The sequence below is a fragment of the Callionymus lyra genome, chromosome 13 (assembly GCF_982586985.1).
Source record: "Callionymus lyra chromosome 13, fCalLyr1.hap1.1, whole genome shotgun sequence".
Lineage (NCBI taxonomy): Eukaryota > Metazoa > Chordata > Actinopteri > Syngnathiformes > Callionymidae > Callionymus > Callionymus lyra.
This window is the reverse complement of record NC_141830.1, coordinates 12,599,113-12,612,280: the sequence shown is the minus strand read 5'-3', so window position 1 is coordinate 12,612,280 and position 13,168 is coordinate 12,599,113. Positions and strand designations below refer to the sequence as shown.

At 38.2% G+C, this 13,168-nt stretch overlaps 1 protein-coding gene across 3 annotated transcripts in view; it reads right to left on the bottom strand.

Moving 5' to 3' along the window:
- foxo3b (forkhead box O3b) overlaps nucleotides 1-12,810 on the bottom strand; it is a 41,529-nt gene extending 28,719 nt beyond the window's left edge. The window contains exons 1-2 of one of the 3 annotated variants that reach the window (XM_087805001.1): nucleotides 12,677-12,810; nucleotides 11,928-12,607 (exon numbers count right to left, since the gene is read on the bottom strand). In XM_087805001.1, the coding sequence (XP_087661127.1) occupies nucleotides 11,928-12,470 (543 nt within the window). In that variant the 5' untranslated portion in view covers nucleotides 12,471-12,607; nucleotides 12,677-12,810. Of the gene's footprint in view, nucleotides 1-11,927 lie in introns of all 3 variants that reach the window. The other 2 variants (XR_015713206.1, XM_087805000.1) reach the window with 2 other exon arrangements.
- Nucleotides 12,811-13,168: the final 358 nt, after the last annotated feature.

The following is a 13,168-nucleotide window of genomic DNA, read 5'->3' as shown; positions in this document are numbered from 1 at the left end:
CACACAGAGAAGGGAATCCTACGCGTCGTGACGGAGCCGCGGGTTCAAGAACAGGTGGTCGACAGGCTCTTGGACGACACTTCCAAATCTTTTCTTGAGAAATCTGTTTCTGCGTCTCATTTTCTTAGTCATAATTATGTTCTTTGACATTCAAGGATGCTTTTGATAAAAGACAAGAGAGCCAACTGGAGCGCTGGTGTTGAAATCAGACGTGTGAACAGCCATAAAACCGTAAAAACCATCCAACCGTTTTTTGGTAGCACCTGTGGAGTCACTGATGGGCCATAAAGGACAAGAAAACGTTATTTTAAATCAAGTTTTATATGTAGTAAGTAATAGATTGAAAATGTTTAATGTGAAAACACACAAATACATTAAATTACATATTTACAATTAATATTCAGTAAATATTCAGAAAACGTGTTCAAATCAACCATGAAAACGTTTAATATGATGAATATGTAACAAATGTTTAGATAATATTAACGTTAAATGAAAAGTTATCCATCTAAATCCATTAATAATAGATTGTAACAGTTGAATATTTCAAAGTAAATATTTGTAGCTCAGGGGCAGCGACAACTAAACACTATTTGTAGATTTTCTTTTCCGTAATGGGTTTACACAGGTACTCTGGTTTACTCCCTTAATCCAATATTCAAAATAAAATATTCAAGATACTATAGTTGAAGTGGTGTTAGGACATGTTCTCAACCAGTGGCTCAAAAGAACAGTGTTTGCACACACACACCCTGCACCGACACACACACACAAACAGGTGGATTAGCATCCAAATAACATAATCCCGCTTTAATCTGCCGTCATCAATCTGGACTACACCTGACTGAGAGGGAAGGGTATGAGTGGATCAAGCGGAGATCGGGAGCATCGCGTCAACAACGCCGCTGAATTTGTGATGCAAGAGAAGTGAACGAGACACAAAGAACACATTGAAGTTTAAGAGTTTAAGTTTAAGTGTGTGTGAGTGTGTGAGAGAGTCCAAGGAACATGCAGTGGAGACGCTTTCTTATCAGCGAATTTCCAGTCGTACCCGTGTCTGCCTGACGAGTTATGAAGGTTGCCATGGAGACCAAACGACTCCTGACACGCGGGTCACTGGACGTCAGTCATTTGGAAAAGTCATCAATGAGGAACTTTTTCCCGGGAAACAAAAAAACTCTTGTTATATATTAAAAAAAAAAATACAAAGACTCTTTTTTTTGGCCCTTAGATGTGAAATGTATCAAGCATCAAAGAAAAAAAGAATTCAATATTAACTAATCCAAAATGAGAGTGATGCCAAGAGTCAAACAAAAAGGACTAAGTAAGTCCTCTATGATACATCGAAATTATCTGGAAATACCAGTTCTGAGTTGAAAGTGAGTCGACGCGAGGCAACAGTGAGTCATGGCGAGCTAAACAAGGCGGTTGTCGGGCGGAGATTGTGTGGTTTACAGCAAGTAGGTTATGTTATGTCGCGGTTAAAGGTTCACTTCATCGACTGTTGCTGCAGGACAAGAGGGTTTTATGAAGGTCCAACAGGTCCTTGAGCTGACCTAAAATGGACCAGCAAGCTCATGGTTTTCGCAGCTCTATCTGTGATTACCTCGATGTATTATTTACAAGACCGTCGTCCAGCCGTGAACGACGCCAGAGAGTTGCTATAGTTCTGCACACAGTCTTCTATCAACAATATATTACACACTTTTATGTTGAGATATGATACATTAGTGTTTCTTAAAGTGATCAGAGCAGGACAGCAGCAGTGGAAAGTGAACCTGTGAGTTAATATACTAGATTTGATATTTGGTGTGTTTTGAGGAAATGTTTAGTACACACCGTTTAAAGAGAAAACCCATTTATACCAACTTATAATTGGAAAATGATGGCTAGATATACTATACTACTATAAGACTCATCTATCTATCCCCTAGATTATTTAATTCAATATAAAAAATGTTGTATTATACCAATGTTTTTAAAATATAATTAAAGTATTGAATTTAGATGATGAAACTCCTTGTAAAAAAATAAAAAAAATAAGAATATGTGTAGCCTTGTAAATTCAATATACAATTGTTGTTACTATTATACAAGCATTTGTGTTGAATATAAAAGTACACACATTTAAAGATATTTTATTTAAAACTTTATGAATAGTTGGTAGTAGAATCTTTAAAAAGATCAATATTGAAAATATATATATATAATACATCCCTTAAATATTTCAATGTATTAAATTCAAATTAAATAATTCAAATAAATAAATAATGCTTAAAAAAACCTTTCAATAAAATGTATTTGGAAAGTTCAACAATTCAATTTCTGACAGATATACGATATAGATCATGAATATTTAAATATCAAAACGCATGTTTAAAATGTGGAATTCATCAAAAATGTTCCATCTTATATTGAAATGTAAAGACACCACAGAACATACAGCTCTTTTGAGGCTATAGAATGTCAGATTATTTCGAGCCTCATCATCCGTCAGAGCCGACCGGTCTAAGCCAAGTGATGTAAATCTGAAGAGAAGAAAAGTCTTCTCAGGACATCAACGTTCAGGACAACATGGCTTGTGGCTCTAAGAGGAAACCAAGATGGTGTAAAGGAATGTCCTCAAGTGTCCTCCAGGAGTCACAGGGTTCTTATAGCAGAGAGGTTGAAATAAGGTTCCGACTAAATCATTTTATGACCAAGGAACACAAGAACATTGTCCAGAAGAAGAAGATATATAGGAGTCTCAGATATATTTATTTAATTTAACTTTCTTTAAGTAAACTGAAGTTGAGGACCAACGAATTTGCACTTTATTTGTTGAGGGTTTTCAGATTTTATAATGAACTCATTAGCCCAGTGAATGTCTTGGTGAAGAGAGAGCTTTGTTATGGTTCTCTTTCTTCCCCAGTTACCAGTGCATTCATGTTCTTTTAAGTATATCAGTGCCATCATACATTTAAATATTACAATGTTTTTATTGAAACCTTTTCTTAAGCATTGAATCATCTTTTATTTTTTAACTATATTCAATAATCTCTTAATTTAAAGGTTGATTCTTTTATTTGTTTTAAATAACTTAATTAAATCATTTGTAAATTGAAAACAATTAACATTTTCCAAATTAAAGATTTTTTTTCTTACATATAAGGTTTGACATTCTTATAGCAATAGGTCAAAAAAACATATTTAGACACACAATATTTTTTAATCAATAAGCTTTTAAATTCAATATTGTTGATCAACATTTTTTGATTGAATTTAAAAATAAATAGTTTTGAAAATTATTTTCAATATTGTAATCAGAATATCAAACTGAGAATATATACTGAATATATATATATATATATATATATATATATATATATATATATATATATATATACACACACACACAATTATTAAAATTAAAAATACAATCAATTTATTGAAATAAATTTTAACAAATTCAAACTTTGAATATTGAAATTATTACAGTAAATAATTAAAAAATACAATAAAGTTTAATTTAAAATAAAAAAGCCATGAAATGTTGAATTTAACTTCCATAAAAAATGTTAAATCCTTCATAAATTGTGATTAAATACCTTTGTTTTTATCAACGTTGAGTGACAGCAACAGTTTAATTAAACCTCTACTGGTGAGTCTTATTGTCCTGTCGAGGACTCAAACAGATGTGTGTAAGTGTGTGTGTAAGTGTGTGTGCAACAGGACCCACTAAGCACCCACCAGATAATCCAGACTAGTCCTTCCAGGAGCTTCATTCATGGCTGCTTCGAGAAATTCTAGGAACTCTGGGATTTAAAACCACGCTGAGGTTTTTAAGACTATTCATTGCTTTTTACAATCTGCATAATTTCAGGGATAACAATGTGGCCGGAGTTCTTCGGAACCACACAAGACAAGACTGGAAGAAGAATCCCTGCTCCGGAGAGCCCACAACACTGTGTTCCTGCTTACCATCGGGTTTTGTGGAGCAAAAGTGCGCCGGCAGGAAAATAACGAGAGCGACATGAAAGAGGCAGAAACAAGAAAAGGACATTAGCCTGTAGTCAAGACATGTCTTAAAAAATTCATGCCGTGATCTGAATTTATCCTGCGCTCGTTGAATAATAGAGAGGCGAGAGAGTGTGTCGGGTTAGAGCTGCAAGATCTGCTCTTTGATGAGAAAAGCTCTTTGAGACAATTATGACTTTGTTTCATGTATTTTTTTCTGTATATTTTTATCGAGTTCAAAATCTCAGCCTCATGGTTTCATCAAGATCACTACTACTACTCACGGTATCAACCTGGAGCAACATGTAATATCCAGTATCTGTCAGTGTTTAATCTTTTAATTTTAAACTCTCAAATATATGTATTATTAAGCTGTTAGGGGTCTACTGTATCCTCTTGTCCTCAGTCGTTGCAGAGATTTTTCTGTATTTTACTTTAACTGTGGGCGACGTAATAAGTGTTGCCATCTAGTGGTCGAAGGTTTATAAGCAACATAGACATGAAAAGAAAACGCTGTATATATTTGGATGTGTATTGTAAACTTAAAATTGGATTATTTAGTTTAATACAAACTTTAAAAATTGTTAACCAGAAGAAAATTTGAAAAAATAATTAAAGATGAAAATATATATTAATAATAATATTAATAACAATAAAACAAATGTTTTGGGGATAGATACTGTACCATTCAATACCGATACACTATCATGAAAAAATATTTAAATGTTTAAATACCTTTGATAATAAAGCAGATTTATAAAAAAATACTTACAATTTGACAAAACATTACCAAAATTCAAAGTGAATCCACATGAAAACGCACAAAATAACCAGAAAAATATAAATCAAGTTCTTGTCGCCCCAGTCTGGACAAGTATTGACCTCTTGTGGCCCCCCCGGCCAGTGGCGTTAGAGACCCCTGATCCCCTGACACCAGACGAGACCGGCCTGTCGTCAGTAACACTCATGTGCCGTCTCTGAGGAGTTGGTTCTGCTCGTACAGAAACTCATAACTCCACAGTTCCTCAGCTGAAGATCAGAATTGGAACCAGGACAGAGCCTGGGGGTTTCCCCTCTCCGCGTGGAGATTGACTGTTTGGAGTGACTCTATTGAGAGTTGGAGGGGGTCCTTGGAACTGGTGGGTTCCCACAACCCGGCGCCCCCTTCAGCCCCTTCAGCCTGCAAACACCGTCCAGCCCTCCGTGGGGAATCACAGCCAGAGGGCAGTTGTATTACAGCAATTTAGAGCAAAGCTTGTTAATTTACTCCCTCGACCCCCATCCCTCCCCCACGACCCCCTCCTCCCCCACCACTCCTTCTTTTATTGCCTTTTTTGCTTCACTTCATTCTCGGGCTCAGTTCCAGCTCTGATTGAGTACCTGAGCTCGCACACTTGTCCACACACACACCGAACTCTTTAAAAACTTATATTGAATAATTTCATTTTTTAAATCACAACATCATGATTTTTAAGTTTCTGAATATTTATTTAGCATCTTGGATATATATATATTTTTATTATTATTTATTTATAAAATATCAAACACCTTAAATTGGGTTTTAGATATAGTTTCCTCTGGGTACACCCATCCCTCTCCACTGGGACACTCAACACAGATTTAATATCTGTAAACTACCTCAGTCTGTAAATATTCTTACATCACATTATTTGATCTAGTTTAAAGTAGAATCTTCATCTTAATAAGTGTTTTTAAAATGCTACTATTATTCTACTTTATTTCCCAATTAAAGTCATTAGATAGATGTTAAGTTCCAGCATCTTTATTATTCATATCCGCAGGTTAGTCACGCTAACTCAGTCGGAGAATTAACTGCCCTCGGCTGGAACGGGACAATAAATAATTTCGGTCCAAACAAGACCATTTATATGATAATGACCCGGCAGGTTCCACAGCGGGCGAGACCTTGTGTTTATATGTTCTATTGCCAGTCAGTGAGAAATGAACGGATGTATTTATTTTAGAATAAAAACTGCATTAATCACAGACACAGTGTTGATTGAAGTTCGGCTCAACAGACACGATGGATCACAGAATCATTAGTTTTTCATTCTAGTTTGAGTTTGATTTATTTGTTATTATAATGTGTTGTTAAGTTTTATAATGTTTCAACTCACTTTCCCACAGTTTCTTCCTTAAACGTTTACTTTGCTAAAAAAGCTAATATTGTGCTAATGTAGCTAAAATAGCACTAATGTCGCTAAACTGCTAATGTAGCTAAAATGGTAAAATGGCGCTAATGTAGCTAATCTTCTAATGTATCTTAAATGGTGAAATAGCGGTAATCTAACTAAAATGTTAATGTAGCTAAAAAGGTAAAATAGCGTAATGTAGCTAAACTTCTATTGTTGCGTAAATGGTAAAATAGTGCCAATATAGCAAATACTTTTGTAGCTAAAATGTTAAAATCGCACTAATGTAGCTAAAATGCAAATGTAGCTCAAAATGTTAAAATCACACTAATGTAGCTAAAATGCTAATGTAGCTAAATACTAATATAGCTAAAATGTTAAAATCACACTAATGTAGCTAAAATGCTAATGTAGCTAAAATACTAATGTAGCTAAAATGTTAAAATCTCACTAATGTAGCTAAAATGCTAATGTAGGTAAAATGATAAAATAGCGCCCATGATGCGAAAATACGTATACAGCTAAAATCGTAAAATAGCGCTGATGTAGCTTAAAAACGAATGTAGCTAAAATGTTAAAATTGTTCTAATGTAGCTAAAATGCTAATTAACTAGCATGTGTGAATAGAATGACTCGATGTCTGCCTCTATGGACTATGGGAGGAAACCGGCGAGCTTGGAGGAAACCAACACAAGTGCAAGGAGAACAAAAGAGCTCCAGACAGAAATCTTTTCTTTTTTAAAACAGCGCTAGCTTGCTGCACAAAGTTATGTTGCGACATCAATTGACCAGTTTTAAAATAATCAAATGTGTTAGCCTGAATGATAACAAAAACAACATTTGAAGAACGGACAAGAAAACACTTAAAAACAAACTATTTTTTTTCTTCATTTGTTTAAAAATGTATTAAAGTATTATTTCCAAAAACCAAAACTCTAAATATGTGTTTTTATAGTACTATAATAACAGTATGAGTAACACTGTAACTTGCAGCACTGACTCGCAGTCATGAACCCGAGAGTGATAAGCCCGAACATGACCCGTCAAACTCTGTACACGCCCGAGCATGTCCATGTTGGTGGAATGTAAAGTTTAAAAACACGCAGCGCCGGTTCAGCTGTTATCTGAGCTAGAAAAAAGAAGCTGCCGGTCCGAGTGTCGTGTCGGTCCACTCTGACATAACCGGGTCTGGACGGTGCTGCAGCTGCTGGGAAGAGAGCCTGTTACAAGGAGGTTAAGTAACACCGCAGCACAAGGGTCAGAACAGCCAAGAATACACACACACACACACACACACACACACACACACTCCTAATCTGCTGATTACACAAACTCTGAAAGAAACTAAAGAGAGTTACTTCGCTGCTTCTTTATCCTCAATTCTAAAAATTCTATAAACCTTCTTCACCGTTTAATAAGAATGTAAACAACCAAAAAACTGTTGTTGTAATCTGTAATATATACTGTATGTATATGAAAAATATATTGACTATTATTGTATCAATATTCAACAGCATTTTTTTTTTTCAAAAACATTCTTTTACTTAGTACATTATATATTTATTTAATCACAGTTATTTTTTATTTTATATATTTTAAAGAAGTGTGTGTAATATAAAACTATTGATTTTCGTGGTAACATTTGTTTCCAAACTTAAAAATACCTTAATCAAATTTGTTTTGTTGGACTTAAAAAAAATATTTTAATAATTTCGCTGATGGATATTTTATTTTTTGGGGGGAGAAATTATAATTTATTGTATTTTATTTTTAATAAGAACTTTTTTCAAATATTTTAAAAAGAAAAGTTAGAAGAAAGTTATTATCAAAATTAAGTATTTTTTCTTTTAATGATAAAAAAAAGTCCTCACTCTGGCTCTAATGCTCCACTAACATTGATATGAAGCATGACGTAACAACCTGCAGGATTACTTGGATTTGCTCAGCAAATCTACTCAACAAAGGTTCCCTGGTCGACTGAGACGACACACAAAATACAACCTGTCAAGATGATTGACGCTCAGTTCAAACCACACGTTTCTGGTGCCACTTATTGTCTTTACTGGGACTGACATTCTACTGCTGCTAGTCTCTGGAAGATCCTAAGATCCTCTCTTGATGCGACTCCACCGGGTCAGTTCGGGTCTATTGAGGTCCAGAAACTCCGACTTTCCTCTGACGTATTGATGACTTGTACGTCGCTATGGTTACGTCAGGAGCATTCATGGATCGGTAGCATGTGGTTGGTATCAGTGGAGACATCGCAAACAATGTAGTGCACGCATCAAATGAGAGAAAAAAAATCACCAGTAGGGGGAGCTTAATGTGTCCAGATTCCCGTTGGTAAACTACGAAGTGCACCTATACTCGTAGTATTATTCCGTGAGTCACCGCTGTATTATTCCACAAGTTACCGTTGAACTACTCCGTGATTCACCGTAGTATTATTCCACGAGTCACCGCTGTATTATTCCACAAGTTACCGTTGAATTACTCTGCGATTCAACGTAGTATTATTCCGTGAGTCGCCGCTGTATTATTCCACAAGTTACCGCTGAATTACTGAGCGATTCATCGTAGTATTATTCCACGAGTTACCATTGTATCACTCCGCGATTCACAGTAGTATTATTCTGTGAGTCCCCGCTGTATTATTCCATGAGTTACCGTTGAATTTTTCCGCGATTAGCAGTAGTATTATTCCACGAGTTACCATTGTATTACTCCGTGATTCACCGTAGTATTATTCTGTGAGTCACCATAGTATTACTCTACAGGTCAACGCTGTATTATTCCACAAGTTACTGTTGAATTACTCTGTGATTCACAGTAGTATTATTCCGCGAATTACCGTTGTATTCTTCCGCGAATTACCGTTGTATTCTTCCGCGATTCATCGTAATATTATTCTGTGAATCACTATAGTATTACTCTGCGAGTCAATGCTGTATTATTCCACAAGTTACTGTTGAATTACTCCGCGATTCACATTAGTATTATTCCGCGAATTACCGTTGTATTCTTCCGCGATTCATCGTAATATTATTCTGTGAATCACTATAGTATTACTCTGCGAGTCAATGCTGTATTATTCCACAAGTTACTGTTGAATAACTCCGCGATTCACAGTAGTATTATTCCGCGAGTTACCGTTGTATTCTTCCGCGATTCATCGTAATATTATTCTGTGAATCACTATAGTATTACTCTGCGAGTCAATGCTGTATTATTCCACAAGTTACTGTTGAATAACTCCGCGATTCACAGTAGTATTATTCCGCGAGTTACCGTTGTATTCTTCCGCGATTAATCGTAATATTATTCTGTGAGTCACTATAGTATTACTCTGCGAGTTAATGCTGTATTATTCCACAAGTTACCGTTGAATTACTCCGCAATTCAGCGTAGTTTTAGTCCCCAAGTCGCTGTGGTACTACTCCGTGAGACACAGTAGTATTACTCCGCGACTCACTGTAGTATTACTTAGTGATTCTCATAAAATTACTTGAGAGTCACTGCTGTGAGACAATGTAGTTAAATCATCTGCAATGCTATGGATTCTTGTGCAGGCACGCAAAGACACACTATACATTTTGTGAAACATTTTCAACCCTGTATAAGTACAATAAACACATAGAATTGTACTTGTCGTATCTTTGAACGATCGTTCATAAAAGCTTGTGAGTCTTTGCTGTCAGTAGAGTTTTGAGTCTGGATGATTCCTGCGTCACATGACCAAAACACTCTCTTAGGTTTATTGATAATGGTAAGATCAGCTGTATTTCTACTAAAAAACCTTCTCCAGGACGTGACCTGCTCACTCTTTGTTTCTCCCAAAGACGGCGACGACCTAAAAACAGCCAGTAAAGATTTATTGACAGACGTCGGTGTGTAACACTAGACCGCTGACAGCTCGGCCCTCATGCCCCACATTCCAGGAGTAAGAGCCCTGCATGGTGACAGTGAACCCGGCCTTGACTCGCACAAAACACTGTAGCGGATCATGTTCCCGCGAGCTTAAGACCCCCCCTCCCCTCTAACCCCCCCTCAATCTAAAACACTCCCCGTCCAGAGGGAGCTGCTCTTTTGGTCACCCTCGCTCAGAGTCGCTCCAGGGACCAGATAAGGGAGATTTCCACCAATAACAGCCTCACCGGGCAGTTATGTAACCCCCCCACCCCCCCACCCACCCCCACGGCAACCTTGCCAATTGTCTACCTGACCCAGGAGAGGGTGCGAATCCTGCCAAGGTTTACATAACAAACAGATCCGACTCGGCACAAACACTCCCGAGCGATTAACGCGCACACATGTTCAACTTTTCTCCACGGAATGTTTGTTGTCGTCTCGCCTCGGCCTCATCCTGCAGGATAAGCCTTCTGGTAAACTGTCTTATGTAATTACAGCACTAGAAAAAAAAAGGAGTGTGTTGTCACTGGAACTAGGCTAGTGTGTTTCCAGAAAAACCGGTTACGGCGTCTGTCTAGGAGTCGATCTGAGACGAAGTTTTTCTTCACGTCTGATATTTTCTTAAGAACCAACACTGGGATTGTGACACAACGAGGATCTCAAGAGAGAAAAAGTTTGTAAGAAATGAGGGAATATTAAACGATTGTATATGTGTTTACGTTTGGAATTCAATTAAAAGTGTACAACAAGGTTCTTAAAAGCGGCATCTGACAGTCTGATAGTTATTTTAATTTTAATAAATACCTCAACATCCTCAACTAGTTTAAAATAATGTTTTAGGGACCGCCAAGAAAAAAAACCCCATTACAAACATTATAAATTATGAATTTATCCCATTTTCCATAACTTTAAATACACTTTAAATACAATAAATACTACCAAGTGGAAGGACCAAATGAAAAATAACAACCCTATAGTCATATTTAGAGACTATAAATGGAAAATACAAGTAAATAAAACGTTTATTTCAGTTTCTATGAGGGCCATATAAACATCTTAATACGTTTTTATTTGTTCAGGCTTTTCCCTGATTTTCTGGAACTCCTGTTGTGTTCTCAGTTTTATCTTGACCTTTAAAGTATATACTTTATTGAATATTGTTTTGATTGTTTAAGCGCTTTGTGACCCTGGTCTGGAAAAGCGCTCTATAAGTAAAAATTACTTACTTACTTACTTATAAATGATGATCTTAACCCATTTTCCATAACTTTAAATACACTTTAAATACAATAAATACTACCAAGTGGAAGGACAAAATAAAACAAACAACCCTATAGTCATATTTAAGAGATTATAAATGAATAATATAAGTAAATAAAACGTTTATTTCAGTTTCTATGAGGGCCATATCAAGACAGTAAGTAAGTAAGTAAGTCATTTGTATTTATATAGCGCTTTTCCAGACCAGGGTCACAAAGCGCTTAAACAATCAAAACAATATTCAATAAAGGATATACTCTAAAGATCAAGATAAAACTGATAACACAACAGGAGATCCAGAAAATCCAAAGGATCATGTGACCAGTGCACGGTATGATTCAGAACTATTATACAACTCAGGTGAAACTATGACGTGTTTCAAAACACACAAAGCAAATCCACCAGAGGAATCTTCAGACACACATCATCATCTACACAAAAGCGTGTAGATGCAACAACACAACAACAAGGTTCGATATACCGTGAAATAAACCGTGATATCGAGTTCTGTGCAGAGGTGCCAGATGTGTGGAGACCACATGCTTTTCTGTTGTTGTTTTGGTGGAGGAAGGAGGGGGTGCGGGTGCGCGTGCGTGTGCGCGTCCTTACCTTCCATCCCGCGGAGCTGTTGCTGTCGCCTTTGTCCTTGAAGTACGGAATGGACCGAACCATCCAGTCGTAGATCTGCGACAGCGTCAGCCGCTTGTCCGGCGCGCTGTCGATGGCCTTGGTGATCAGGTCCGCGTAGGACAGGTTCCCCCAGGCGTTGCGGCGCGAGGACGCCTTCCTGGGGGTCTGCTGGGCGGCCAAGCCCCCGGGGGTCAGAGCCCCGGGTGCGGCGGCGGAGGGAGAGTGCGAGGGCAGCGGGGAGCCGCCGCTCTCGTGGCCGGGCGACGACAGCGCGCCGTCGGGCAGCGGGCTGCGGCTGCTGCCGTCCTCCGTGGCCGCGGCATGGATGGGGGTCTCGGGGGTCGCCCCGTCCTCCTCCTCGTCGTCCTCCTCCTCCGGGATCATGTCGGGGTCGCTGCTCCCCGGTTTCTCGGCGGACTCCGGTCTCGGCAGCGGCCAGGTGCAGGATCTGGGCCGCTGCTTGGGCTCGAAGTCCGGGTCGATCGCCAAGTCCAGATCGGGGAGCGGGTCCGCCTCAGACATGGCTCCCGAAAAAATCCTCGATCGTGGTTTTTAAAAAAAACAAAACAAAAACCAAAAACTGGGAAAAGCTGTCAAAGTCCCATGAAGGCTCGCGCTCTTTGTTGCTATTCCAAGTTGTGTGCGCGTGTGTGTGAAGCCTGTTGAGGAAACGTTATTACAACTCAACACAATGACATCACACACCGCCTCAGGATCTGGACCGGTACCTTTTGTCAGAACCTCCTTGAAGGGTCGTGATCACACCGCGGTCCGTCCACGAGGCATGAGTGCGTGGAACACTCCTCAAGTGCACGTCGATGCAAGACTGCCACCTCACTCTGGACTACTACTGTATCTAGACACACACACACACTTGGACACACACACATACACACACACACGCAGACACGAGCGTGCAAAGCAGACGAAGGTCCAACCCCCCTGGATCCCGCGCGTGGGATCGCCTTTTAAAGAGACATCGCAAGATCTGAGCGTGTGTGTGTGTGTGTGTGTGTGTGTGTGTGTGTGTGTTACAGCGAGATACGTTGTGACATGTTCGAGGCAGATATGATTCATAATCTGATTTTAAAAGTCATTAAAACTGTCGCAGCCAAAAAAAAAAAGCGCGTGCTTTTCCCACAATAATTAGCCAGATAAAAAACAGCCGAAACATTATGACCACCTGTTAAATGATCCAAATATATACAGTTTTAAAAAGT